The 27,334-nt window shown below is 37.1% G+C and overlaps 1 protein-coding gene across 2 annotated transcripts in view; it reads right to left on the bottom strand.

The window, feature by feature from the left end:
* The window catches only part of HGSNAT (heparan-alpha-glucosaminide N-acetyltransferase), a 44,336-nt gene extending 21,929 nt beyond the window's left edge, over window positions 1-22,407 (bottom strand). The window contains exons 1-7 of one of the 2 annotated variants that reach the window (XM_039331718.1): window positions 22,201-22,407; window positions 20,743-20,858; window positions 19,324-19,454; window positions 18,487-18,608; window positions 14,263-14,332; window positions 13,822-13,891; window positions 6,375-6,484 (exon numbers count right to left, since the gene is read on the bottom strand). In XM_039331718.1, the coding sequence (XP_039187652.1) occupies window positions 6,375-6,484; window positions 13,822-13,891; window positions 14,263-14,332; window positions 18,487-18,608; window positions 19,324-19,454; window positions 20,743-20,858; window positions 22,201-22,291 (710 nt within the window). In that variant the 5' untranslated portion in view covers window positions 22,292-22,407. The remainder of the gene's footprint in view (window positions 1-6,374; window positions 6,485-13,821; window positions 13,892-14,262; window positions 14,333-18,486; window positions 18,609-19,323; window positions 19,455-20,742; window positions 20,859-22,200) is intronic. The other variant, XM_039331719.1, reaches the window with a different exon arrangement.
* Between the last annotated feature and the right edge of the window lie 4,927 nt (window positions 22,408-27,334).

Below are 27,334 nucleotides of genomic sequence, written 5' to 3'. Positions count from 1 at the left end.
ATGCAAGGCTTTCTGATATGATACAATTAGATAAGAAGAATATCTGATTTGTTTTCACTTCGTTGTATTTAAGTATTTTTTCAATATTAGGCACAAGAGGGAGCAAAAGACTAATTTTCTAAAAGAAGGTTGGTTAATTTATTTATTTATTGAATTTGAATACATTCATTGAATGTATTAAACTAAAAAAAATTAACTCTTTGCCATAAGGACCACAGTATTGAAAAGATTGTTAAAAAGATAGTTTGCCTTGGATTTACTGGGATCACAGGGACTTGTTTAGTAGATCAAGCTAAGAATCTGAATCAGAAAGTCTACAAGGGAAGATCTATTTGCACCTGTACAACCCTGAAGAGTAACAAGTCATAGAGAAACAGACTAGCACCATGATGACTTGCAATGCTTGTACTATGTTTATATTCCTGCCCATAGAGGACTCAAATTATATGTGTACCGCAAACTGATTGGATTGCTGGAGGAGAAATGGTGAGTCTAGAGGCATGTCTAACCACTCTGAGATTCCTCTGAATAAATGAATACTTAGCAAAGGCAGACATCTGTATTCACACTGAATACATGAAGGAAGAAACATCTACCAGGAAAAACAAAGCTCGAGGATAGACATGTCAAACTCACGATATCATGTGACGTCGAACTTTCCCCCCATTGCCAGCAATGAGCGTGGTTTCGTTGTGATGCATCCAGCCCGCAGGCCTACAGTTTGACATCCCTGCTCTAGGGGAACAGTAATGGCAGCATGTCACTCAGAGGACAAAAAAATCCTAAGAAGACTGTCCCTGCCACTGGAGCGCAACAACTTATTTGATATTCTCTCCCTAGGAGAAAACATGTAGACATCTGGAAAAGTGTCTTCATCAAATATTCCAGTGACAGGAAAAAAACTATTATCAAAAAGAAGACTAATCTGCTGAGTTTTCCCCTCCTTTCTAAAAAGGCTTGTGGTACTGACTCACTACTGCAAACCCACTCACACAGACCAGATTCTCATTTCATAAGCAACCATTCCACTGCACACAGTGCATTCGCACCCTCTTCAGAAGGGCCAAGACACACCGCGGCACCACAGCACTAAGAAAAGTGGAAGAGAAATGGCTGCTAGATGTCTTTCTCTGTAATAGCTATCCGAAAAACTTCATATTCTAACACACAGCATCCAACTTACACAACCAACCACTATACAAAAACTAACCCTACCATATACAAAAGGGGTGTTGGAAATAACAACCAGAATTTCCAATCTCTAGGAATAGCAGTAGCCCAGAAATTATTCAGAACCAAAGACAAGATACAGAAGGATGAAAGAAACAATGTAATTTACTAACCCAACTGTAACAATTGCAACCAATTCTATGTGGGACAAACTTCATGTCAATTGAAAATCAGAATCCACAAATACCAGCTGGCAATCAATTGCCACGATCCCAAATCCCTAATCTCTATATTGACACTGAACAGCACCAATTTGATTGGAGCAATAAAAAAAAATCATCGACCATGCTACCGCTCGCTGTGCACACAAATTTATTGAAGCCTGGCACTCCATCACCAGACACATTGACCCATAACCCGCCTACGAACCCCCCAGAATTCAAATCAACTGTACAGCTAATCAGTGATGGCACTGACCTTCAATCAACTCATGCAAACGCCCCCGTCAGCACTTCACCTCCCAATGACAATCACCTCATATGACCTCCCCATCACAAGTTCCTCACCTAACGTGACCTTCCCATCACAAGACTTACTGACCAAAGCCCTTATAAGCAGAATACCGATACTGACATCCCCTAAACTCCACTGAATATGTTACCTAGCATGGTAACAAAACATATAGAAACCAACCCACAAGCTCGGAGAATGAACCTCCACTCTCATCCTCCACCTGAGCTACAGATATTCACCACTATCGCACATTGACTCACTTCTCAGAGGAAGAGAATCAGCAATCTGTAGACCAGACAACCTATAGAGGCAGGGTGGTTGTCTCTCAGATGCAAAGATCAAAGAGGTGTCAGAGATCCTTTTTTAAATAATCCAGCTCACCTATTATTATCTCTTTCTCCTTTTTCATGTTGGCATGAACAAGGCAACAAACAGCCTGAAAAAAATTACCAATGGACTGTGAGCAATTAGGCAAGAAGGCAAAAGAGTTTTGAAGCACAGGTGGTGTTTTCATCTATACTTCCAATGGAAGGGGAAAACCCAATAAAGGAATGGAGGAATTTAGAGGTAAAAACTTGGTTGAACAGATGGTGCCACTGACAGAACAGGATCATAATATACATTATTTGCAGAAAGGACTGGCAAGAGATGGGCTGTATTTCACAAAGATTGGGAAGAATGTGTTTGTTAAACATCTGGTTCAGCTACTCTGAAGGGCTATAAACTAAATTTGGAAGGGGAAGGAAATCAATTTTTAGGACAACTAAGGGCCACTCAACCAAGCAGAAGAAACTGATGAACATGTTGCTAACCAGTAAACTGAGGTGTGCAGGAAACACAATACTGTAGTAATTAGGGATTTTAAGTACCTCGGCAACAACTGGGAAATTCTGCAATAAATTGGAGACTGAACAGATTCTTAACATGCCTAGCTAACAACCTTGTCACTCAAAGGGTAGAGGTACAAACCAAAGGATCAATTATTTAATCTGGACTTAATCCTAACTAAAAGGGATGAAATGGTTGAGGGAGTGGAAGTTAGAGGAACTTTGGGGAACAATGACCATATCATGTTAGAATTCATCATAATGCATAACAGGTACAAACCAATCAGTTTGACATCAATATCCAGGAAAATCCTGGAAGATATCAAACAAGGACTTATGAGCACCTAGAAATGAACAAGGTGATTACTAAAATCCAGCAGAGATTTGTTAAAAGCAGATCATAATTGGTTTGTAGTTTCCTGGATCCATTCCCCACCCTTTTTGAAAACTGAAACCATATCAGCTGTTTTCCAAACCTCTGGCAGTTCTCCCATGCTCCAGGAGCTCTGGAGGATTCTATTCAGTGCTTCTGAAATCATATCTGCCAGCTCCTTCAGTACCCTGGAATATAAACCATCTGATTCCAGAGATCTGAACTTGTCCAAAATGGATAGGTGTTCTCTTATCAATTCCTTGCATATTTTGACCTGCATTCCTCTTTCATCTCCCATAGTGCTGCTTTTAGAAGTTGGGCTATTTTTAAACACAGATGCAAAGAAGGAATTAAAGTGACTAAAATAGTGGATTAAGAAAATGCTATGAATATAGTACAGGTAACTCCTGAGTTACGAGCATTCACCTAACGCTTGAGGTTACGCGATAAGTGTCCCTAGTGTTTATGGGAAAATCCCAAAATTACAAATGTTGAAGCACCACAGCAGTTGTTATGAATGACTGCAGAGGCTCTGCAACATTTACTCTATCCCCTTCCCGCTCCCTACAACTGCTTCCCTCTCCCTTCCTGCTGCCCTGGACTCATCTTGAGAAGATCTGTCTCCTCTGTGTGTGTGTTTTTAAGTGTTGAATTCGCACACAGAAGGATCTCTCCATCTCCCCAAGGGCTCCGTTTGGATAAAAGGTGTTTGAGCGTCTAGGGACATTTGGAAACGCAGCAAATTGCTGTGTTTTGAAGTATTGCATTCACAAACAGAAGGATCTCCCCATCTCCCCAAAGTATTTGAGCACCTAGGGACACTTGGAAACACAGTGAATTGTTGTGTTTTGAAGCATTGCATTTGCATACAGAAGAATATCCCTATTTCCCCAAGGTCTCCGTTTGGATAAAAGGTGTTTGAGTGCCTAGGGACACTTCCATAGGCGCTCAATCACCTTTTAGCCCAATGAAGGCCTTGGGGAGATGGGGAGCTCCGTTTGCGAGCAAATGGGATAGTTGAAAATGCAACGATTTGTTACATTTTCAAGCACTGCATTTGCAAATAGGAGCTCCCCATCTCCCCAATGTCTCTGTTCAGATAAAAAGTGTTTGAGCGGCAGTGGCTTGAGTTTCTCTGCTCTGTACAAAAGGAAGAAACCGGAGGATTGCTCTCAATAAGGCCAGTGCACACGAGTGACAGCGCACCCACGTCTTCTTGAGAGCAATCCTCCTCTGCGCCTCCAGTTTCTTCCTTTTGTATGGAGTGGAGAAACACAAGCCACTGCCGCCACTTGAGTTGGGAGGATGACAAGGAGAAGAGTGCTCAGGATTTGGGCTGCTAGCTGGTCAGACAATGAGTAGGTCGAGCGGGCTGGGTGGTAAGGGTAGATCGTAGCCGCTCAAGTGGCTGCTGCCACCGCTATCAAATTACACGCAGGTGCAAGGGGACTCGTCCCACAATGCCTCCCTGCTAAGTTGAAGGCTTTGTTTCTGCCCTCAAACTAAGGCCAGTGCATGCGAGTAAGCAGCGCACCCAGGCCACGGACAGCATTGGTTCCTGCACCCAGCTGACTCCGATTCCACAGTTTGCCCCATAGGCAAACAAATGAAGCAAACACTTCCCCTACTCCAAAATGGAAGCTCCTAGGGGCCATGATCTCATTTCAACTCGCACAATATTATAGCACCCAGGAGCTTCCATTGGCAATGCAAAAAGCATTTCCAAGCTGACTCTCCTCTCCATCAAAGGGAAAGAAACCACAGCAGAGAGGATTTTTGCAACATGAGTCTGGCACAGCACGAAGGAAGGGGAAGCATGAAGTATCTTAGTGGGTCGGGGAAGCCTTGGGGGTTTGTTCTGTCACTGCTCCGTCACTAGGACTTCCCCACCCTGAGATACCACATGTGCACTTAACGAGTCTTGTGCATCTTAAGGAGCAGGGAGTGATCTCATTCATGAGGTACAAGGTTCAATCCCATGAGTTTTCAAGTGACAAATGGAATGGGCAGGCTCCATTACATTCGTAACTCAAGGACTACCTGTATACTTAAGACTTCAGTAAGGCATTTGACAAAGTAGACTCCATTGCAAGCTTGGTAAGAACAAAACCAAATGTACAGGTACAGAATTGGGAGTACCTGGCTCAAAGTAGATTTATAAGGGGAACTAGATATCCTAATGAACTTCTGCTTATGTATAAGTCAACAGTGTGCTGCAGCAGCCAAAAAAGCCTATGAAGTCCTAGGTTGCATCAACAGAGAGATAGCAACAAAATCACAAAAAGTGAAAGTATCATTCTATACTGTATTAAGGAGGCAAAACCTGGAATATTACATCCAATTCTGGTTAACATGATACAAAAAACATGTTGAGGCACTAGAAAGGGTGCAGAGAAGAATAACAAGATAAAGGGATCTGGAGGCTAATTGTACAATGAATGGCTAAAGGAACTAGATATGTGTAGCCTAATGAAAAGGAGCTTAGATATGACAGCTATCTTCCATATCTGAAAAGCTGTTACATGAAAGAGGGGCTCAATTTATTCTCCATAGCACCTGAAGGCAGGACAAGAAGCATTGGATAGAAGCTCATCAAAGGAAGATCCAGTCTGGAATTAAGGAGGATTTTTCTGACAGTGGGAACAATTAATCAATGGAACAACTTGTCTCCCGGAGCTGTGGGTGCTCCATCCCTGGAAGTTTTCAAGATTGCTAGGGGGTTAAACTAGAAAACCAAAGATCCTTTCCAGTGGCTGAGAACGCATGCTACAGTCCCTGTCAGTCAAGGATTTTCAGCTGACATGATCTCTGATAAGATGGGTGGCACATAAATTTAAGAAATAAACAAATAATAGTGTCCCTTAACATGGATTTTCCAAGTATGTTAAGATACATTTCTCTGATTGCTACCCAATGCTGCCTTGTCAATTACACCAGGTTGAGAAAGTTCATCAAAGAAACTGAAGTATTCAAAATAAAGACAGGTATTCTTTCATTTCCTCAAAGAAACCCAGCAGACTAGTTTACCCTCCTCCCAAGTAGGTAAGTTTAAGTCTGATGAGGGCTCAAGCAGGTATGATCACAGTTGCTCACAGTTATCAGATCAATAATCCCATCCAGAAGAGCCTTAAGTCTGTTGTATTTTCTTTTCTAAGAGCAAGTTCAGTTGTTCAACAGAATAACCTAACAGGAAATCAGAACCTCCAAAACCACAGTAATGAAGTAATGATTTCTGTTACTTCAGGGACATACGAATTGAATCTGCAGATGAGTCCAGTTTCTTATCACAGTAAAGACAAGAAGTGTCCAGATTGTACCAGTTGTATCATTCTGTTGTTACTTACGGTATCACTGAATAAGACAAGTTGTTTCCACTCTTGATAGCTGTCATTACTACTTTATGAATGTGAATACTACTGCACCTATAAATCTCAGCTGATAATATCCTCAAAGACAAAAATTGTAAGGAATTATCCAGAACTGTAATTTACCCTCTGAAGGTATCCAGGGAACGAAGTCTCTGCCGAGAGGAAGCAGTGTTCCATACTCCTACTGGGAATTCACCACCAATGGAATCTGTTCTGCTTGGAGATCCAAGCTCCTGAAAAATGAAAGAGACAAGGAAAACTTAGCTATGAAAACTTAGCTATAAAATTGCTAAGTCTGATAAAGGTCTTGTCTTTTCATAATGTATTCTCTGTGTTTTTTTTTTCACATGCCATGTTCTGTACTGAATTGGATATTTCTAGCATTGTTTTCCTTCAATCCTACCTGTTTCCTGTCTTTCTTAATTTTTAAAATGTTTTTATATAATATTTAAGGAGGTTATTTTTACTACAATGTACAAAATAGAATACCATTTATCAGTTTTAGTATTTATTATTCAGGTAAATGAGGGCAAATACAATATTGCTGCCATTACAAAAACTTGGTGGAATGAAACCCACAAATGGAACACACAGCTAAAGGGATTTAAATTATTTAAAAGAAACAGACCAAATAAAAGAGGAAGTGGAGTTGCTCTCTATATAAGAAATAACTACATCTCTACAGAAATAGAGCACAACAATGATGAAAACTGTCTTGAATGCATTTAGTCAATGTAAAAGGGGAAAAATGACATTGCCATAGGTGTATACAATAGGCCACCCAACCAGAGGAAATAGATGAACTTTTTGCTAGTCAGTTAACTAAGGAAGCACATCACAATAGTAATGAGGGACTTTAATTACCCTGATATCAACTGGGAGACAAACTCTGCACCAAGTGGAAGATCAAACAGATTCCTGGCAAACCTAGCAGACAACTTTGTCTCCCTAAAAGTAGAGAAGGAAGCTAGGGGATCAGCCATATTGGACTTAATTCTCACTAACAGAAATGAAATGATAGAAGGTGTTGAAGCCACAGGAACATTGGGGGGAGGGGAGTGATCATGCAATATTGAAATTCAACATTATGGAAGCACAAGCAATAGAACACAGTCAAACTAGAGTCTTGGACTTCAAGAAAGCTAATTTCAATAACTTAGAGAGAGCTTGGGAAGGATTCCATGGATGAGAATCCTCAAGGGAAAACAACTCAAGAAGCTTGGGAAATTTTGAAAAGTGAGATTATAAAAGTCCAGTCTAGCACAATACTAATGAAGAAGAAAAATAACAGCTCTGAAAAGAAACCAGCATGGCTGCATAAAGAACTCTTTGATAAACTGAAAGACAGAAAGGACAAATATAAAAAGTGGAAAGAGGGGCAAAGGGAAAAAACAGTCCAACCTATCAAAACCAATATCGTAAAAAACATTAGAAACACAAGTTAAGATAGGCAAGGAAATTGTAAGTGAGCACCTATCCACCCTAGACAAGTTCAAATCACCAGGACCAGATGGATTACACCCTAAAGTTCTGAAGGAACTGGTAGATGTGATTTTAGAACCCACTGAACTATATCTTTCAATGATCCTGGAGCATCGGAGAGCTATCATAGGACTGGAAAAGAGCTGATGTAGTTCCCATCTTCAAAAAAAGAAAAAGAAAAAAAAAATGGATTCAGGAAACTACAGACCTATCAGCCTGACCTGAATACCTGGGAAGATTTTGGAAAAGATAATCAAGCAACGAATCAGCGAACACCTAGAAGCAAACAATGTCATTACCGAAAGCCAACATGGGTTTGTCAAAAACAGATCATGCCAGACAAATCTTATTGCATTCTTTGACCAGGTGATAAAATTAGTGGATATAATTTACTTGAATGTCAATATGGCATTTGATAAAGTAGACCACAACCTACTACTTGGTAAGATAGAAAAATGTGGGTTAGACAGCATCACTCCAGATGGATTCATAGCTGGCTGACCGACCGTACTAGCATATGGTCCTCAATGGAACTGCATCTACATGAAGGGAAGTGTGTAGTGGGGTGCCCAAGGGCTCTGTTCTGGGCCCAGTGCTCTTCAACATCTTCAATGATTTGGATGAGATGGGGAACTCATCAAATTTGCAAATGACACCAAGCTGGCAGGAATAGCCAACACTATAGAAGATAGGCTTACGATACAGAAGAGTCTTGAGAGATTTGAACATTGGGCGCTATCTAACAAAATGAAATTCAGTGGTGAAAAAAAGTATGATTCTTCATTTAGGCAAGAAAAAACAAATGCACAGGTACAGTATAAGTGGTACCTGGCTCAATAGTAGAGGGATCTTGGAATCCCAGTGGACAATCACTTAAATATGAGCCAACAGTGTGCTGCAGCTATCAAAAAAGCCAACACAGTGCTAGGCTGCATTAACGGAGGGATAGAATCAAGATTACGTGAAATGTTAATATCACTTTATAATGTTAGGCCCACTTGGAATACTGCATCCAGTTTTGGTCACTATGATATAAAAAAAATGTTGAGACTCTAGAAAGAATACAGAGAAGAGCAACAAAGATGATTGGGGGGTAAAACATATAAAGAATGGTTGCTGGAATTGGGTATGTCTAGTCTAATGAAGAGAAGGACAAGGGGTGACATGACAGCAGTGTTCCAATATCTCAGGGGTTGTCACAAAGAAGAGGGATTCAAGCTATTCTCCAAAGCATCTGAAGGCAGGACAAGAAGCAATGGATGGAAACTAATCAAAGAGAGAAGCAACCTAAAATTAAGGAGAAATTTCCTGACAGAACAATTAATCAGTGGAACAACCTGCTTCCAGAAGTTGTGAATGCTCAAACACTGGAAGTTTTTAAGAAGAGACTGGACAACCATTTGTCTGAAATGGGACAGGGTTTCCTGTCTAAGCAGGGGATTGGACTAGAAGACCTCCAAGGTCCTATCCAACTCTATTATTATGGATCATGTCAGCCAGATGTTCAGACTGGATTTGGCATTTTGTCTTCCTATTGAGTCCTTACCCAGGACCTGGGATTGGCAGATGTGGATGTTTGATGATATTACAGGTATCATCGCAGGATGGAAGCAGTTCCTAGTAAGGCCGCCTTTTGCAATTGACTAATAGCGAATTTGTCAATGTCAATAGTGTTCAAGTGGTGCTCCAGTTGTTTTGGGATTGCACCCAAGGAGCCTATTACTATTGGTACTACCCTTGCTTGCTTTTGCCACAGTCTTTCTATTTCTATTTGTAGGTCTTTGTATTTTGTTATCTTCTCCCGTTCTTTCTCGTCTCTTCTGCTGTCTCCAGGCACTGCCACGTCCACTATCCAGACTTTTTTGTCTTTCTTATCGACAATTGTTAAGTCTGGGGTGTTATGTTGCAGGTGCTTGTCTGTTTGAATTCTGAAGTCCCAGAGCAGTTTAATTTTATCGTTTTCTATGACTTTCTCTATTTTATGATCCCACCAGTTTTTGCTTACAGGCAAATTATATTTTTTGCAGATCTTCCAATGCACCATTGTTGCTACTTTGTCATGTCGCTGCTTGTAATCAGTCTGTGCAATCTTCTTGCAACAGCTTACCAAGTGGTCCACTGTTTCTTCAGCTTCTTTGCATAGGCGGCACTTACTGTCTGTTGCTGTCTTCTCAATTTTGACTTTATATGCATTTTTCCTTAAGGCTTGGTCTTGTGCAGCCAGAATTAGTCCCTCGGTCTCTTTCTTCAATTTTCCTGCTCTTAGCCATTACCAGGTCTCGTTATTATCTGCTTTCCCAGCTATTTTTTTTAATGTATTGTCCATGTAGTACTTTGTCTTCCCATGCCTCTATTCTGTTCTTCATTTGGTCTTTTTTGTAGGCCAGTTTGGTCTCTCCAGTAGTCAGTAAGCCTTCCTGATATACTAATTTCAGTGCATTGTCATCATTGTTCTTCAGATATTCTTCCAAAGCCATTTTTTCTTCTTCAACCATCTGATGTACTTGTAGCATTCCACGCCCACCTATTTGCCTTGGTAGATAAAGTCTGTCAATGTCACTGCGTGGATGAAGGGCATGATTCATTGTCATTATTTTTCTGGTCTTCCTATAGATTGCTTTTAGTTCTGCTTGAGTCCAGTCCACTATTCCAGCTGTGTACCTAATGACTGGAATTGCCCAGGTGTTGATTGCCTTTATGGTATTTCCTCCATTAAGTTTGGACTTTCTTGATGTATTCACCTCTAATCTTTTTCTTGACTTCAGTGCGCTTGATGTTGTCAGCTTGAAGGATACCCAAGTATTTGTAGTAATCTTCCTCATCCAGACTGTTAATGTTATTTTTGTGGGGCATCTTGATTCCTTCAGTTTTCACTATTTTTCCTTGTTTGATCGTAAGTGTGGCACATTTGTCCAAGTCAAATTCCATTGCAATATCTTGGCTATATATACGGACAGTGTTGAGCAGCGATTCTATTTCAGATGATGTTTTTCCATACAGCTTCAGATAATCCATGTAAAGGAGGTGGGATAATCTGGCAGATGTTTTTGATGTTTGATAGCCATGTCCTGAGTTATTCAAATTGTTGACAGAGGAAACAGTACAATAACAAATAGTAATGGTGATAATGAATCTCCTTGAAATATTCCTCTCTTGATGTTAACCTCTCCCAGTCTCTCACCATTGATCTGCAACTGTGTCTTCTATTGGGCCATCGATCTTTGCACAAATTTTCTGATGTTTCTATTGACTCCTGTTATTTCTAGGCACTTGATTATCCAGTCATGTGGCAGAGAGTGAAATGCCTTTTTGTAGTCAATCCATGCCACATTCAGGTTGGTCTTCCTTTTCTTGCAGTTTTCCAAGATCATTTTGTCTATTAGGAGTTGATCTTTTGTTCCTCTGCTATTGGGGTGGTTTCCTTTCTGCTCCGGTGGAAAGAGATTGTTTTCAATTAGATGCTGTTGTACTGCATCAACTATCACACCAGTTAGCAATTTGAAAGTTGTTGGTGAGCAGGTAATTGGCCTGTAGTTGCCTGGTGTTGCCCCTTTTGCTGGATTTTTCATTATTAGGTAGGTTTTCCCAGTTGTTAGCCACTTTTCAATTTCTCCTCCTTGTAGTATATTGTTGAACTGCTTGGCAATGAGTGGGTATAGAACAGTTAGATGTTTCAACCAAAACCCATGCAGTTCATCTTCACCTGGTGCTGACCAATTTTTGATCTTCCTTGCTCTTTTTTCTACCATTTTTGTTGTTATTACTAGTTCTTTCATTTCACCTTCTGTTTTATTTGCATCCACCTCTTTTAACCAAGCCACATCCTTGTTGTTTTGGGATTGCACCCAAGGCACTTATTATTATTAGTATTAGTATTATTTCATTTAATAACAGATGCATTGAAAAGGAATGTTTTGAAAGACAATGCCGTCTGGTGGATGTTAGGCAGAAATGCAGAAAGAAAGAAAAATGCAGTCTGATGGATGTTAGGCAGTCTTCTGATGAATCAAAGAACATAAAGAATAGTGAGAATGATGTTTTGTTTGTGCATCTGTGTATTTTGCCATTTTTAAAATGGCTTATAAATAGATGCTAAATGCCTATTTTTCCCCTCTCCCTCAATTAGGTATATGGTTTTTCAACTGAATTGTTTTATATTTAAATATTCTAGATATTTTATCTGGTCTTTTTAATATACATTTCATTATGAAAATACTGTTTACCAAAGCATTTCTAGCATTGGTATGACTATAGATAATAGCACAATAGATATTTTTACTCAGTCTTTTGTTGAAACGAGTACTTACAATTAACCGAAGAATAAAATTAAAGTTTTCCTGGAAAGATCCACTTGCCACACACCCCAATGGCAAATAGGAACTTACAAAACAGATTAAATTCTAGCTTTTAAATGACCTGTAGTGATTTTCAAGCCTCTGAAAGAGTCACCCTGCCACAGCCATTAATAGCATCAAGGCAATCTTTTTTTTTTTTCACTCTAAGCAAGGTGGGTACACACTTCCTGGCATTATACTGTTGAAAGTTGAATCTATATCCCAAATGCATGAAACATGCCCCTAAAGCCTCTGGATGCTGTTCAATCTAAACTTTTGCAAGTACTCTTCAAGGTTCCATGTTGTCTTCCAAATCTAATTCACATGGAAAGAGAAATGATTCCATTGGAGATGAGAGCCTGTATTTGCTGTCTCTCTTATTGGCTCAAGCTTCTTCTTGATGACTTTATGTCAAGACAGAAAGTAAAAAATGTAGCCAATTGAATTATTGCAGTCTTTTTAGCCAGCTTTCCTTCTTGGCAGCCTTTCAGACTTGCAAATTGCCTATTCAATCTGGTTTATTCAGCACATTGCACAGCCATCTTTTTGATTCACTTTTATGTTCTTACTCTTGATAGAACATAACCCTTGCTTAAGAATGCTTAAAGCGTCCTAATCCTGGAATTATGTCATGAAGAAATTCTTTCATTCTTTTACCTTAATTTTATATTTGTATCTATTTTGTTTTGCCTTGTTTTGTTTACTTCTCATATATGTATATTTAAATCAGCAGGTCTTGTTAATAGTTTTGTAGATGACCAGGCTTGAGCCCAAAGGAGGGGTCAAACACATCATCAGTCATAAGTCCCTGTGTGTCCACAACAGATCTCTGGTGCTTGACATGTTTTACTGTATTGCTTTTATTGTATATGAATCTGCTTTTATGTGATGTTTTAGTATTATTGCTGGTCATTGACTGTAAATAAAATAAAATACTATGTTAAGCTGTCTGTGGAAAAATATATAGTTTGGTATTGAGGGGTTCAAAACTCAGCTCTTGAAAGACTAGGGGACAAGTTAATTGGTTTTTAAGACTCATCAATTTGCTTTCGTTTTGCTTAATAATTTGCCATCTCAGAAACAGATATTTTATTGTGGTATTAGTCATGCCCTCCACAGCAACTATGTGGTAGAGTGCTTCCTATATTCTTAAATGTCCAAATGAGCTCATTAACACCAACTTGGGCTAATTCTGTACATTCACCACTGTTACCAATTGGTAATTAAGATTGCAAAAGGACTTCACAGACACATCTGGTGCTCTTGTAATTATATTTGGCCCCATTCTAGAGCAGAACAACGAATAAGTATAGCATTCTTCTGTAGCTTAACTAAACAGAAGTCATTACTAATATCATATTAACAATAATTACTCAACATATTTAGGCTGAAACAATGGTATTTATGCAAGTATATGTTTTACTAAACTCAGATTGACTTTTATCTTTTGTTAAGCAAAAAATCATAGAAGAACTAGTGTCTGAAGCACTTACATGAAAAGCAACTCAGGTGCAGTGATGCTAGGTTACTTTCAAATACTATGAGATTTATCTGTGATGGTTTTTACACAGTTATTTCATGATAATAAAGCTCTCAGGCTTTATGGTCAACATGCATGACTGGACTCATTAGAAGACAATTTATTTGTAGAGAAAAATCCAATTATCAGCCCATATAGTTAAGCTTTCATGTGTCAGAAAACAGCAGTGAATTCTAAAAAATAATTTATATGACCCCACTATTAAAGATCTTACTGAATTAATAAGTCGATCAGTTTCTCTAGGATCCATCTTTTTGAAGAACCAATTTCTGACTTGTTCAGTGCTATAAAACAGAAATTTAGAAGATCAACTTTTGTCTTGAGTACCACAAATGTTCTTCTAAAATCATCAACATCCATTGTCACAATCAAGCACTTTGAAGCTACTGAAATATTTTTCTCTCAAAACAAGCAACCCTGGGAGCCAACTGATGAAGTTATAAGTGGAGAAAGAAAGTCCTCCTGAAGGCCCTTTCCTTAATAAACAAAGAAAATACTTCTCTAAAATGCAAATACTTCTCTATTTTGAGAAAGATTTCTAGGAAAAATCTTAATACACTGCCCTGCTGTTCAATGGTTAAACTGACCTTAACATGCAAATATGAAAAAATAATGTATACATTCAATTCATTCTCATTTTAAAATATTTACTTACTTTATGCAAATCTGTCCAATCATCAGAATAATGAAAATAGCCATGTAGATGAGAAATGCAAATAAAATAGCTGCATAAAAGAAAACACAATAGTATATATTCTAAAAGAATTGTTTTCATAGTTTTTTAAAAAAAGAAAAGTCCATTTATATTTATCAGGATTATAATTGAAATTGCTTTAGTTTATTTCCAAGGTTGGAAACCAAATTTTGTACAAGCAAAGAAAAACATGGTGTCCCCATGTTTTAAGCACATTGTTTAATGTGATCCATAAAAAATGGATTTTTTTTCACATTTTGACTTTTTTGAGAAATACCAAAATTTCTAAATTATTCAACTCTTTCAAGAACCATTATGAAAGATCTTTACTGTAATAAACATTTTTATGTAGGCTTCCTGGAAAAGGATTAGCTAGGAAAAAATGGTTAGATGTTATACCATAGCAAAGTGTAACATATTAAAATATTAAGATTAAATACTAAGTAAGATGAGGTAGGTTCAAATATAATAAAAAAGATTATGTGGCATCCATACAATACCCTAAAAATAGCCTACATAACTACATTTCTTGCTAATGTGTTTTGACAACTGCCAGAAAGAAATCGCCAAAGATATTGCAGCAACAGGAATGGAAATGTTCCCTTGAAATCATGAGCCTCAAGAATAACTAAGGAGAGTGGAGGAAGCAGCTGAAATATCAATAATGTAAAAAGAGTAAATTAATATAAGATATGCCTATAAATTAAGAAGATAGTATGTGCTATTATAACATTTCTTTTTATATTTCTTGAACAGATTTGGAGTTCTTATGGGAGAAGGTGGCTCCATTTGCTTCAAAGAGGTAGTTGTCTGTCCTCTCCTCAAGAAGCCCACACTGGACAATCTCAACCAGTTTCCAACTTCCTCTTTTTATGGAAGGTGGCACTAATCATGTTTTTGATCACCTTTGGTGGGTCTGGGATGGGGTAGTTCATCCATCTGGCTTTCTTTGATCTCTGTGGGTTTTGATACCATCAATCATGGCATCCTTCTGGAGTGACTCAAGAGGCTGGGATTAGAAGCCACCATGTTGCAGTAGTTGTCCTTTTTGTGAGGCCTGTAGCAGTTGGTGTTGATACAGGTAGTCCTCAACTTATGACCACAAGTAAACCTAAAACATCCATTGATAAGCAAGACCGTTAAGTGAATTTTGCCCCATTTTAAACCTTTTTTGCTCAGTTGTTAAGTGAATCGCTGCAGTTGTTTAGTAACACAGCTGTTAAGTGAAACTGGCTTCCTCATTGACTTTGCTAAAGGTGACCTCAGGACACTGAAGCCATGAAAAATATGATTCAATTGCCTCTGAAAAATCTGAATTTTGATCATGAGACCATGGGGAGGCTGCAGCAGTTGTTAAGTGAGAAAAATGGCTGTAACTCACCTTTTCCATTGTAACTTTGAAAGGTCACTAAATGAACTGTTGTAAGTCAAAGATTTTTTTTCATCAAGCTCTATCATGATTAATTTTATATAATACTTCCATCATGTTGCTTATATATTTTAAACAATTTTATATCTGTTCATCACAAAACTTTAAAAGAAAATATAAAAATGCTTGTAATAAATAAAGGGCTAAATATATATCCACAGGGTTTTCTTCCAATGCCAGCTGTCAACCAAACAGTCCTTTGAGGTAGGAAGGGAGCAGGGGGAAACATTCTTATTTTTTCAATCATTTTTATAATTGATTATATTCTTTTATTTTTTCAACAGAAGCATATGCAATATTCGTATAATCACATCATTATGAATTAAAAGAGTCTTACAGTTAGTTTTCTATTCCAACCCTTATTAATATATCATTAACTTTTCAAAACCACGAGGGGACAGCAATAACAGCACTTAGACTTATATACTGCTTCACAGTGCTTTACAGCACTCTCTAAGCAGTTTACAGGGTCAGCATACTGCCTCCAACAATCTGGGTCCTCATTTTACTGACTTCGGAAGGATGGAAGGCTGAGTCAACCTTAAGCCATTCAGGATCAAACGTCTGTGTAGTGAGCAGAGTCAGCCTGCGATACTGCATTCTAACCTTTGCACCACCATGGCTACAGTGGATAGCTTACCACTGTTTTAGGCAGATTAAGACTATTGCTTAATTCTTAGAAAATTCTCCCTAATATTCAGGTAAATTCCTTAATTTCAACCTATTAGTTTTTCTTGTTGGAGAAAAACAGAGAATAACAACCAAACATATTCAACAGAGAATAACTACTAAACATATTCCATATTCTTCCTTTTAAAATGGAGTGCCCAGAAATAGACACAGTGCTTCAAGAGTGGTCTTATCAGCACAGAATATAATAAAACCATTACCTCCCATAACCTGGATGGAATGCTTCCACTAATTCAGCGAATGCTCATCTGGTGTCCTATATTCTTTTCATGCCAAATCATGTCTCCCCATGTTTTGTCTAATTTTTCCTGTCCAATGCAGAACCTTGTACTCATCATAGCTGAATATAATGCTACAGCTGACCCATTGTTGAAGCCTGTAAGTTATTTATAATATTATCAAATAAGGGAGAAAAGAGGCTGAAATGTCCAAAAGTGACCTCAGAGTTAGTTAGCAGATTTCCACTCTGCAAGTTTTAGGTTCTTCTTTTTTTTTTATTGAAAAAGTTTTATTAACAAATAACAAAAAAAATTTTAACCCCCAAACCCACCCACCCCCACCCCCCTACTCCCCCACTTCCCAGAGCCGAGTACAGGGTTATTACAAACATATTAAACAAAATCTAATTAAATTTAACAAATTATACAGTAACCAAATTCATACTTAACACTTAACTCCCTTTAAACCTTAATACCATATTATAAACAAATCCATTTTAAAACAAGTATTATAAAGTACCATAATAACAATAAATAAACTAAATAATTTCCATTATAAAATGCTATTAATAATAATTATTATTTAAAATTTAATCGTAAAATAAATGGAACTTTTCCATATTTAATCTGAATATAATCTATCCATCTTCTCCATACCATAATATATCTTTCTTATGTATGATCCTTTAAATAAGCAGAAATTTTAGCCATTTCTGCTAAATTAGAAACTTTAAGTGTCCATTCTTCTATCGTAGGCAACGAATCTTTCTTCCAATATTTATTTATTTATTTATTTATTTATGAGACTTATATACCGCTTTAAGTACAATATTGATCTACCAATAACCTTGCTGCTGTTACTAAATTCAACATTAAAATAGTTTCTTTAACATCAAAATCCACAAAAATCCCTAGTAAAAATAGTTGAGGAGTAAACTTTATCTTCCTTTTAAAAATCTTTTGAATGTTCCACCGAATCATAATCCAAAAAGCCTTAATATTTTTATAAGCCCACCAAACATGAAAATAAGTTGTGTCAGAACTACCGCATCTCCAACATTTAGGCTGTAAATTAGGATACATACAAGACAACTTTTTAGGATCCAAATGCCATCTATAAAACATTTTGTAAAAATTTTCCCTTAAATTTTGAGCCTGTGTAAATTTAACATTTCTAATCCAAATTATCTCCCATAAATCCAATGGGATCGGTTCCTGGATATTCTGAGCCCATTTAACCATACAATCTTTAACCAAATCCATTTCCCAATCCAATTCTATTAATGCATTATAAATTCTTTTTATGTGGGCCTGATTCTGATCTTTAATCTGAATTACCAAATTTTCATCTCCTAATGTTATTCCAACTTTCTTATCTAAAGTCCACCTATCCACTATTTGTAAATACTGAAACCATGACTATAAAATATTTTCTTGCCTTAATACATCTAAAGATTTTAATTGCCAGTCAGTACCTGACCAAATAAGTAATTCTTTATACAGAATTTTTTCAAAATTCATCCCCTTAGAAATCCCCTCAAATCCCCCAAATAGGTATTTTGTAATTTAACCTGTAATAATACTTCTTCCAGACTCGAAGTAAGGCATTTCTTAAAATATGCGATTTAAAAGCCCGATCTACTTTCTTATTGAAAATTAAATATGCATGCCAACCATATAAAGTTTTAGGTTCTTCTTGTTCATAGAATATAGGTGAACTGAGATAGGATAGCACATTTAAATAGAAATAGTTAAGCTAAACATGACTATATAACAACTAGTCAGTTTTCTAAATGAATTAAGGCAAACATTATAACAAACAAGTTATAAAAGTTTAAAGTAACATACGGAGATAGCTGTTGATATGACTTTGATTGATAATTATATCACATGTAATGTTTGTGATGTTGCTCTGGAGATGCCTAATTCTTAAGGAATAATTTCCATATTCTCCAAAATGATAATGAATCCTAGAGACAGCAGAGAAAAAAATATTTGCGAAATTAGATCAAGTTAGAACAATTTTGACAACATATGAACAGAGTCAATGCCCTTAAAAGTTTAAAAGAACTAAATATAAACAACTCCATTAAACATAACCTTAAAGTCGTCCAAGTTTTCCAGATGTGTTAATATTTGATACATGAGGTTATCAAAATTCTTAAGGAAGAGGTTTCATATGTCTCACAGAAAATGCTACAGAAAATGCTATTACTGTTACCAAGCTGGGAGACTCCAACATACTTGAGCGTTTTATAAGCACTAAAGAAACAGAGAGCTTTAAGCACTATGAATATATTTGGATATTTTTTTATTGATATGTATGCTTATGGAATATATGCAAATCTCAACAATTCTCAATAGGTTCATTTTCCTTGTATTATATTTACCATTTCATTTGCCGTGATTTAGTGATTTTTATCTTTGAACCGTTTATCCTATCATTTATTATCTGTAATATAATTTTTGGGATGTTTGGATATGTTATAGAGCCAGCAACTACTGCTGCCTGTTGAATTTTGTTTACATAACATTAATGTTTTAGTATAAAATTAAATAATATATCTAAATAGACATTTCAGTCCCTTTTTGGATAAATTATCTAAATAAATTACTTACAATACTTCTGTGATTTCTCTAAGAGATAACCACAGAGCAGAAGCTACACATCTTAAAAGGACTAACCTGCACAGTTCTTTTCCTTTTTTAAAATGATTGACCATCAGCGTGAGGGCATGCTGAGTATCAATAGCTACAATGTGAGCTTCTTTGGATGTTCTGTTCATCTGGATAGAAATCAACTCCTGTTGCAAACACTAAAAAATGAGGGAAAATTACAAATTGATTTGCTTTGCTATAGGTGAACCATATTCTTATCTTTAAAATTAAAAACAAAGAGAAGGATTACTGGATCCAGAATAAACAATGTGATTTATTCTAAAAGAAAAACCAGCAGTGTCTGCAGCTTCCAAAAAGGCCAACACAGTGCTAGGCTGCATTAACAGAGGGATAGACTCAAGATCATGTGAAATATTAATACCACTTTACAATGCCTTGGTAAGGCCACACTTGGAATACTGCATCCAGTTTTGGTCACCACGATGTAAAAAAGATGTTGAGACTCTAGAAAGAGTACAGAGAAGAGCAACAAAGATGATTAGGGGACTGGAGGCTAAAACATATAAGGAATGGTTGCTAGAATTGGGTATGTCTAGTTTAACGAAGAGAAGAACAAGGGAGGACATGATAGCAGTATTCCAATATCTCAGGGGCTGCCATAAAGAAGAGGGAATCAAGCTATTTTCCAAAGTACCTGAAGGCAGGACAAGAAGCAACAGGTGGAAACTAATCAAGGAGAGAAGCAACCTAGAACTAAGGAGAAACTTCCTGACAGTGAGAACAATTAATCAGTGGAACAGCCTGCCTCCAGAAGCAGTAAATGCGCCAATACTGGAAGTTTTTAAGAAGAGACTGGACAGCCATTTGTCTGAAATGGTGTAGGGTTTCCTGCCTGAGCAGGGGGTTGGACTAGATGACCTCCAAGGTCCCTTTCAACTTTACTACTACTACTACTACTACTACTATTATTGTTATTATTATTATTATTATTAAATAGTTCTGTGTGAAGCTATATAATTATATTCTAAGATTTTAAAATTACCTAAAATTACTGAATTCTAGTATCTAAAATAAAATGTATTTCATTGGGCTAGCTGATTATATTTGCTTCTGATTAGACCAGTTTTCTTCCATAACTGTCACTCAGTTCAAACACGAATCATGGTTTACAAGTATGAATTGCAGTTTGACTTAGATCAGTGGTTCTCAACCTTTCTAATGCCGCGACCCCATAATACAGTTCCCCATGTTGTGGTGACCCCCAACCACTTATACATCACTGGGTGCCAGGGGCGTGGCCAAAGAAAAGGGGGAAAAAATGGTGGACAGCCTTGTTTGGTGACCTCCGTGAAATGGTCGTTTGACCCCAAATGGGGTCCCGACCCACAGGTTGAGAACCACTAACTTAGATGAAGCATTTTATCCAATTTGAATCATTTTACAGGTATTTTGATTATAGGACTTTCCCCTCAAGATTTTAATTACCTCATAACAATAATCTGAGACCCAATAAATGGACAAGTTGTCAATGAGCAACTCATTATGAATTCGTAATAAAGCTTGATCCATTTTCAAGTTCCACAGTGGCCGTCTGGATATATCTAGAATTAAAAATGAAGGTGATTTAATATTTATGTATTAAAAAAACCAGAATTGGGTATTTTTGTCTGGCTGGTTTGGAAAAATTGAGAATCCTGGATTTGTCTCTTTTTTTCTTGTGTACTTTGAGGTCTCAAAAAACATTTCAGAAAGGAAAACATAACCAGCAATATAATGTAATTACTATATGTTCTCTTTATACCAAGTAACCTTACCAACATAGCTGAATATTGCATTATATAATGATAACATAATTAACCAATATAATAAAATTGCCTAATAATAATACTGATGTATCCATTATTAACCAAGATAGCAAATAACATACCAACTGCTACATACTCTCCAAAGGTTTTGCCTTAACTAAGCTCCAGAAAATTGTAACAGATGTAACAGAAGGCTATTCCATATCCTTCATATCCTCTCCTTAAAATACTTTTCTAAGCCTGGATTTAATTTTATTTTAAGATTAATAAATAATGAGTAATTTATTATTTTTGAAAATAAAAATTTGTGAAGAAAGCCCTTATTGATGAAGAATATTTTTGAGAAAAATGTTTCCTTATTAAACTGAAGATAAATTCACATATAAAAGCACAATTTTCTCATTTGCAATTTAGATTTATATATCAGGAATACCATAGCTGAGTGAAAGCAGAAGTAGAAAATGAAATAAGTGAGCAAATAGTTGATAGGAATGACCCATCTGGTCTACATTAGATAATATAAACAACCACAACGTGGAGTCAAAGTGCTATTGGATGTCCGTTATGATATTCCTAATTTTTTAGCATTTGCAAAATTGGTAACTTAATTCGGACAGAGAAGCAAGCTGTGATTTAGGGACAGGTAAGACATCAAGTATGATCACTAGCCAAAAGCTGGAGACTAGAGTAAATACGACAGAGCCAACAAGATCCCTCCTGACCAGAGGAATTGTGAAGAACTGGTCCACAGCTTTTTTTTCTTAGACACTGGATTTAAGTGCATGTTTAGTTTTTGATTGTTGTTTCTAAGCACCTCCTAATGTCTTCAGAGAGAGAAAATAATACAGTAAACTGCAAGCAACTGCGCCGTTAAAGCAAGGCATGATGAAGCCATTCGCTAAAAGCGGAGCGGCCTTCCTTCCTTCCTTTCCTTCTCTCCCTTCTCCCCAACTGACTGTCGACTCCCACCGCTGAGGGAGCTCTTCTGGAGTCGAGCCTCTTTTCACTGGGCAAAACAGAAAGCAAAGGAAATTCTGTTGCGCCTGTGAAAAGCTCCTGCTAGACCTGCGAAGGACCGAAGGAGGCAGCGCTTACGAGGTACGAGAGGAGATATTGCGGCGAGGAAGACAAAGCTTACCGTGGGGCTGAGCTAAGCCCGACAGAAGGAGTGCGATAAGGGCCCCCCCTAGATAGGCAGCCAAGCGGCCCCGACAATCCAACGCCACCATACTCGCTGCCCCTATTCCTCTTTTGCTCGAAAGCAGAGGAGTGCGCCGCTCTGCCAGGAGGAGGAGGAAGAGGCCGCTTCCTGCTCTCTGTTTCTCCCCCCCCTCCCGCCTCGCGCGCTCCGCGATATTTGGGGATGAAACAGCGACCGGTGCTGCTATTGGATAATCGCTGCAGTTGTGTAGAGTAAGGTGGTCTTAACCATTGAAGAGAGCAGCAAAGGCCGTGAAAGCGGGGCTCGAGAGACCAAACTTTTTTTCTTTTTCATTCACGCGGCTTTAGGCTTTGCCGTTTGTCAATTTTAAATACTTCTGCTCCTTCTGATGTCTGTTCTAAATCACTGCGGTCATTTCTGATAAATTTCTAATTTCTGAGCAGTTAAGTTGCGAAGACTTCAACTTCATGCTGGGTGAGAAATTTTGGGAGTTGAAGTCTTCGCATATCAAAGTTGTCAGGATTGAGAAACACTGCTCTAGTCTAGAGAATACATTTCCAATACAATTTTAATTATACATTTCAGCTTGATACTTACAAAATAAACTCACAACCTATAATACTTTTAACGATTAATATTTAACAAATGTATTTACTTTAGTATATTACACTTTTGTTGTGACATCCCACAGCATGTAGGTGGACCAAGGACATCTTTTGCTATATTGTTATTTATAACAATGACTGTACTTTCATTGGAATGATACAAGTAATAATGCTTAAATTTAGAGCAGTGGTTCTCAACTTTTTAATGCTGCGACCCCCAACTGGTCATAAATCAAGGACTACTCAACCGGTCGTAAGTCAAGGACTACTCAACTGGTGCAGCACCGTTTGCAGAATGGGACTTTTGGCGGGCCCAGCAGGGCAGAGACAGCCTGGACAATTCCTATTGGCTTTTGAAAGCCAATAGAATTAGACTCTATTCAAGAGAGTCTATTCTATTGGCTTTCAAAAGCCAATAGAATAAAAGGGAGTAGCACAGCTAAGGAAAAGGGGAAAAAAATGGCGGACTGCGTTGTTTGGTGACCCCCGTGAAATGGTCGTTCGACCCCAAATGGGGTCCCGACCCACAGGTTGAGAACCACTGATTTAGAGTTTGTATAATTACAGCAAGTTTCTTTCTCCTAACTCAGTTTGAACCACAGTGTTTTCCATTCCATATTTTAGATTGGTCATAATTTCATGTATACAAAGCTCTTATCTCAATTTATTAAATTTTAAATAGTGGTTGACCCAAGCAGATCATTTTCTTGATAGTTATCATGTCTTGACCTTAAAAGATCAAATATGCCCAGTATATCTGGCAAATAGGAAAACTAGCATAATATAATATTTCAACTCCTTTTATTAGCAATCGTGTCAGAGGTATATCAACACACACGCACACACACAAATGTTGGAATTCTGGCATGACTTAGACATATAGTTGGCATTCTTTTGAAGAACACATCCTATCACAATATAAATATTTGGATTTTTTTGTAATAATGAAAGAAGCTGGTAACAGCAATAAAACTTTATTATTGAAATCACATAAAGGAGTTAATATAATATGTAAAAGAAATGTCTCTAAAGAAATATCTCTAAAGAGCAAATGTTTGTGAGAAGTTATAAATTGCTTCATGTAGCAGTGTCATACAAGCATTCAGGAATATTTTTTTTCATGATCATTTTTTGCTTCCTTCTATACGTACCCAGGAAAATATAGACAGAGGCATATCTTAGTATAAAAATGGAGTGAAAATAAAACTTCATAACACATTAGAATTATGGGGAAAGAATTGTGGAAGGTTAAAGGCAGCAAAGATCTACAGAATATATAGTGGATTCAGAAATTATTCAGATCCCCTTCACTTTTGTCAATTTTGTTATGCTCAAGCCTGATTCTACAGTACTTGAAATTTATTTTTCTCATTAATCTACACTCAGTACCCCATAATGACAAAATGAAAACAGAATTTTAGAATTGTTTGTAAATTTATTAAAAAGAAAAATGGATTATCACAGTGGCATAATTATTCAGACCCTTTGCAACAATACTTGAAATTTAGCTCTGGTGCCCTCCATTTCTCTTGATCATGGCAGACATGTTTCTACACCTTAACTGGAGTCTACCTGTGGTAAATTAAATTGGGACAAGATTTGGAAAGGCACACACCTCTCTATAGAAGGTTTCACAGCTGACAATGCATACTGTAGCAGACCAAAAGCCATGAGGTCAAAGGAACTGCCTACAGAGCTCAGAGACAGGATTATTGCAAGGCACAGATCTGGGGAAGGCTACAATAAAATTTCTGCTTCAGTGAAGTTTCTTAAGAGCATAGTGGCCCCCATAATTCTCAAATGGAAGAGGTTTGGCACAACCAAGACTCTTCCAAGAGCTGGTTGACCAGTCAAACTGAGCAATCAGGGGAGAAGGGCCTTAATAAGAGAGGTGACCAAACATTCAATGGTCACTCTGGCTGAGTTCCAGAGATCCTGTGTGGAGATGGGGCAGAGTTTCAGAAGGACAACTATCACTGCAGCCCTCCGTGATATGGGCTCTATGGCAGAGTGGCTAGACAGAAGCCTCTTCTCAGTGCAAAATACATGAAAGCCTGCTTAGAATTTGCAAAAAAGCACATGAAGAACTCTCAGATTGTGAGGAACAAGATTCTTTGGTCTGATGAAACCAAGACTGAACTGTTTGGCTTCAATTCTAAACATTATGTCTGGAGGAAACTAGGCACCGCTCATCACCTGCCTGATATCATCCCAACAGTGAAGTGTGGTGGCAGCATTATCCTTTGGGGGTATTTTCAGCAGCACAGACTGGGAGACTGGTCAGGGTTGAGGGAAAGCTGAATGGAGTAAAGTTTAGGGATATCCTCAATGAAAACCTGTTGCACAGCGCTCAAGACCTCACACTGTGCCGAAGGTTCATTTTCCAACTTGACAATGATCGTAAGCACCAGTCAAGACAACACAGGAGTAGCTTAGGGGCAACTCTGTAAATGTTCTAGAGTAGCCCAGTCAGAGCCCTCATTTGAACCCTATTGAATATCTCTGGAGGACCTGAAAATAGTGATCCACCGACAGTCGCCATCCAACCTGACTGAACTTGAGAGGATGTGCAAGGAAGAATGCAGAATATCCCCCAATCCAGGTGTGCAAAGCTTGTTGTGTCATACCCAAAAAGACTCAAGGCTGTAATTGCGGTCAGAGGTGCTTCAACAAAGTACTAGTGAACAGTCTTAATACTTACGCCAATGTGATATTTAAGGTTTTTTCCTTTTTAAATAAATATACAGACATTTCTAAAATTCTATTTTCAATTTGTCATTATGGGGAACTGAGTATAGATTAATGAGAAAAAATTAATTTCAACAATTGTGGGATCAGATTGCAGCATAACAAAATTGACAAATGTGAAGGGGATTTGAATACTTTCTGAACACACTTTATTGTACCTTTTTTAGTTAAGCATTTCTATTTTGCATTTTTAATGTCCAAAAAAATCTTATTAAGATTTTAAATATGGACAGAAAGAGACAAAGCATGAACTAGCGAGTAAAGGACTGTTATTTGGATGCTCTGAGAAGCTATGGTAATACAATGTACATGTTGTCCATTCAAATATATATTTAAAAATATTTAAATGTCCCAAAATGATCTAAGTTGTATTAATGCACAAGTCTGTAGTAAAAGTCAACCAAACTATATTTTTAGTTTTCCAAATTTTCTTGTTAAGAAATAAATAGAAATAAGTTTCATCTGTTCACTTCAGTGCAGAAAGGCTTTACATTTCAATCAGAATCTGAAAGACTAAAACAAGGGGATATGTGACTCTATCCTGTTTTATCTCTATGCGCAAACGACGCTTGTGGCTCAAAGCAGGGAATACTGGGATTGTATTCATGTGGCTCAAAGCAGGGAATATTGGGATTGTATTATGCCGATATTGATAACAATATATAAGCTGTAAAGATAGGAAACAGGTAAGCCTAGTACAGTAGGATAAATCTATTGAATAAAAGTTTATTTCACTCTGCCTAGAATTTCTGGGATGCTGCAAACCAGAAAGATTTTTTATTTATTTTTTACTCAGTTTTTCCAGATCCTATCTGTTTCTATACATTAATCTAGGCATATCGGTAGAAATATATTCCATTACATTTTCTATATAAAACTATTTCTAAGAAGAAGTGAAAACACGCAAAACTCCCCGAGAAATAGATTAAAAAAATAATTAGAAAAGAATGTGGCTTCCATGAATGTATATTTCTTTTGTTTTCATTATACGCTTAAATTTATAAATATTTAAAATTTATTTGAAAGCCTCTGTGAATTCAGCTAGATTTATTTGTCAGTAGTCATGTATACAGTACTATTGACAGTAAATATTTCCTGCTGAAATCATTAAAGCCAGCAGGACTTGAAATATTGGAATTAGGGTAACACCAATGATGAAAACATTTATTAATGATTTCTAGCAGAGATTCATAGAATTTGATAGTCAAACTAGCTTTATTGTTCATCAGGATACCTATAAGGAGTACAGTAAAGTTCTTATGTAACTGAAGAGCAGAACCAGGTCATGAACAAAATCTGCTTTCCTTTCCTAGCTCCCAGACAAGTGATGTGTATATATGTTCCCTTAATACATTTCATCATGTTCTCTAGAAGGCAATGGAATATTTTGCTTCAGCAAATATAATTTGAAATTATTTGGTTTCTTTAAATGAAAATATTAATTGAATTTAACATCAATCAGTGAAACAGATGCATGTAGATGTGTATTTAGCATTTGAATAAGCATATTTTTCCCATGTGTGCAGAATTGTTTCAATAGATCATGATTTATAAAAGTAATTATATCACCTTAACATTAACTCATTTTGTATGTATATTTCTTGCTATATTAGTTTTTTTTTGAGACCACAGCTATGCACAAAAATAAAATCCTGATAGTATAAAAAATATTCTGAAATATTTAGCTTGACCATCACCCCTTTTGCTGGTTTGTTATGTTCAATTAATAATTTGTTACTGTTTATTTTTCAGAAATT

The sequence above is a fragment of the Crotalus tigris genome, unplaced genomic scaffold (assembly GCF_016545835.1).
Source record: "Crotalus tigris isolate CLP2741 ecotype Arizona unplaced genomic scaffold, ASM1654583v1 scf7180000024437.13266115, whole genome shotgun sequence".
NCBI lineage: Eukaryota > Metazoa > Chordata > Lepidosauria > Squamata > Viperidae > Crotalus > Crotalus tigris.
Note: the sequence above shows the minus strand (reverse complement) of the source record. Positions and strands in the feature narration are given on the sequence as shown.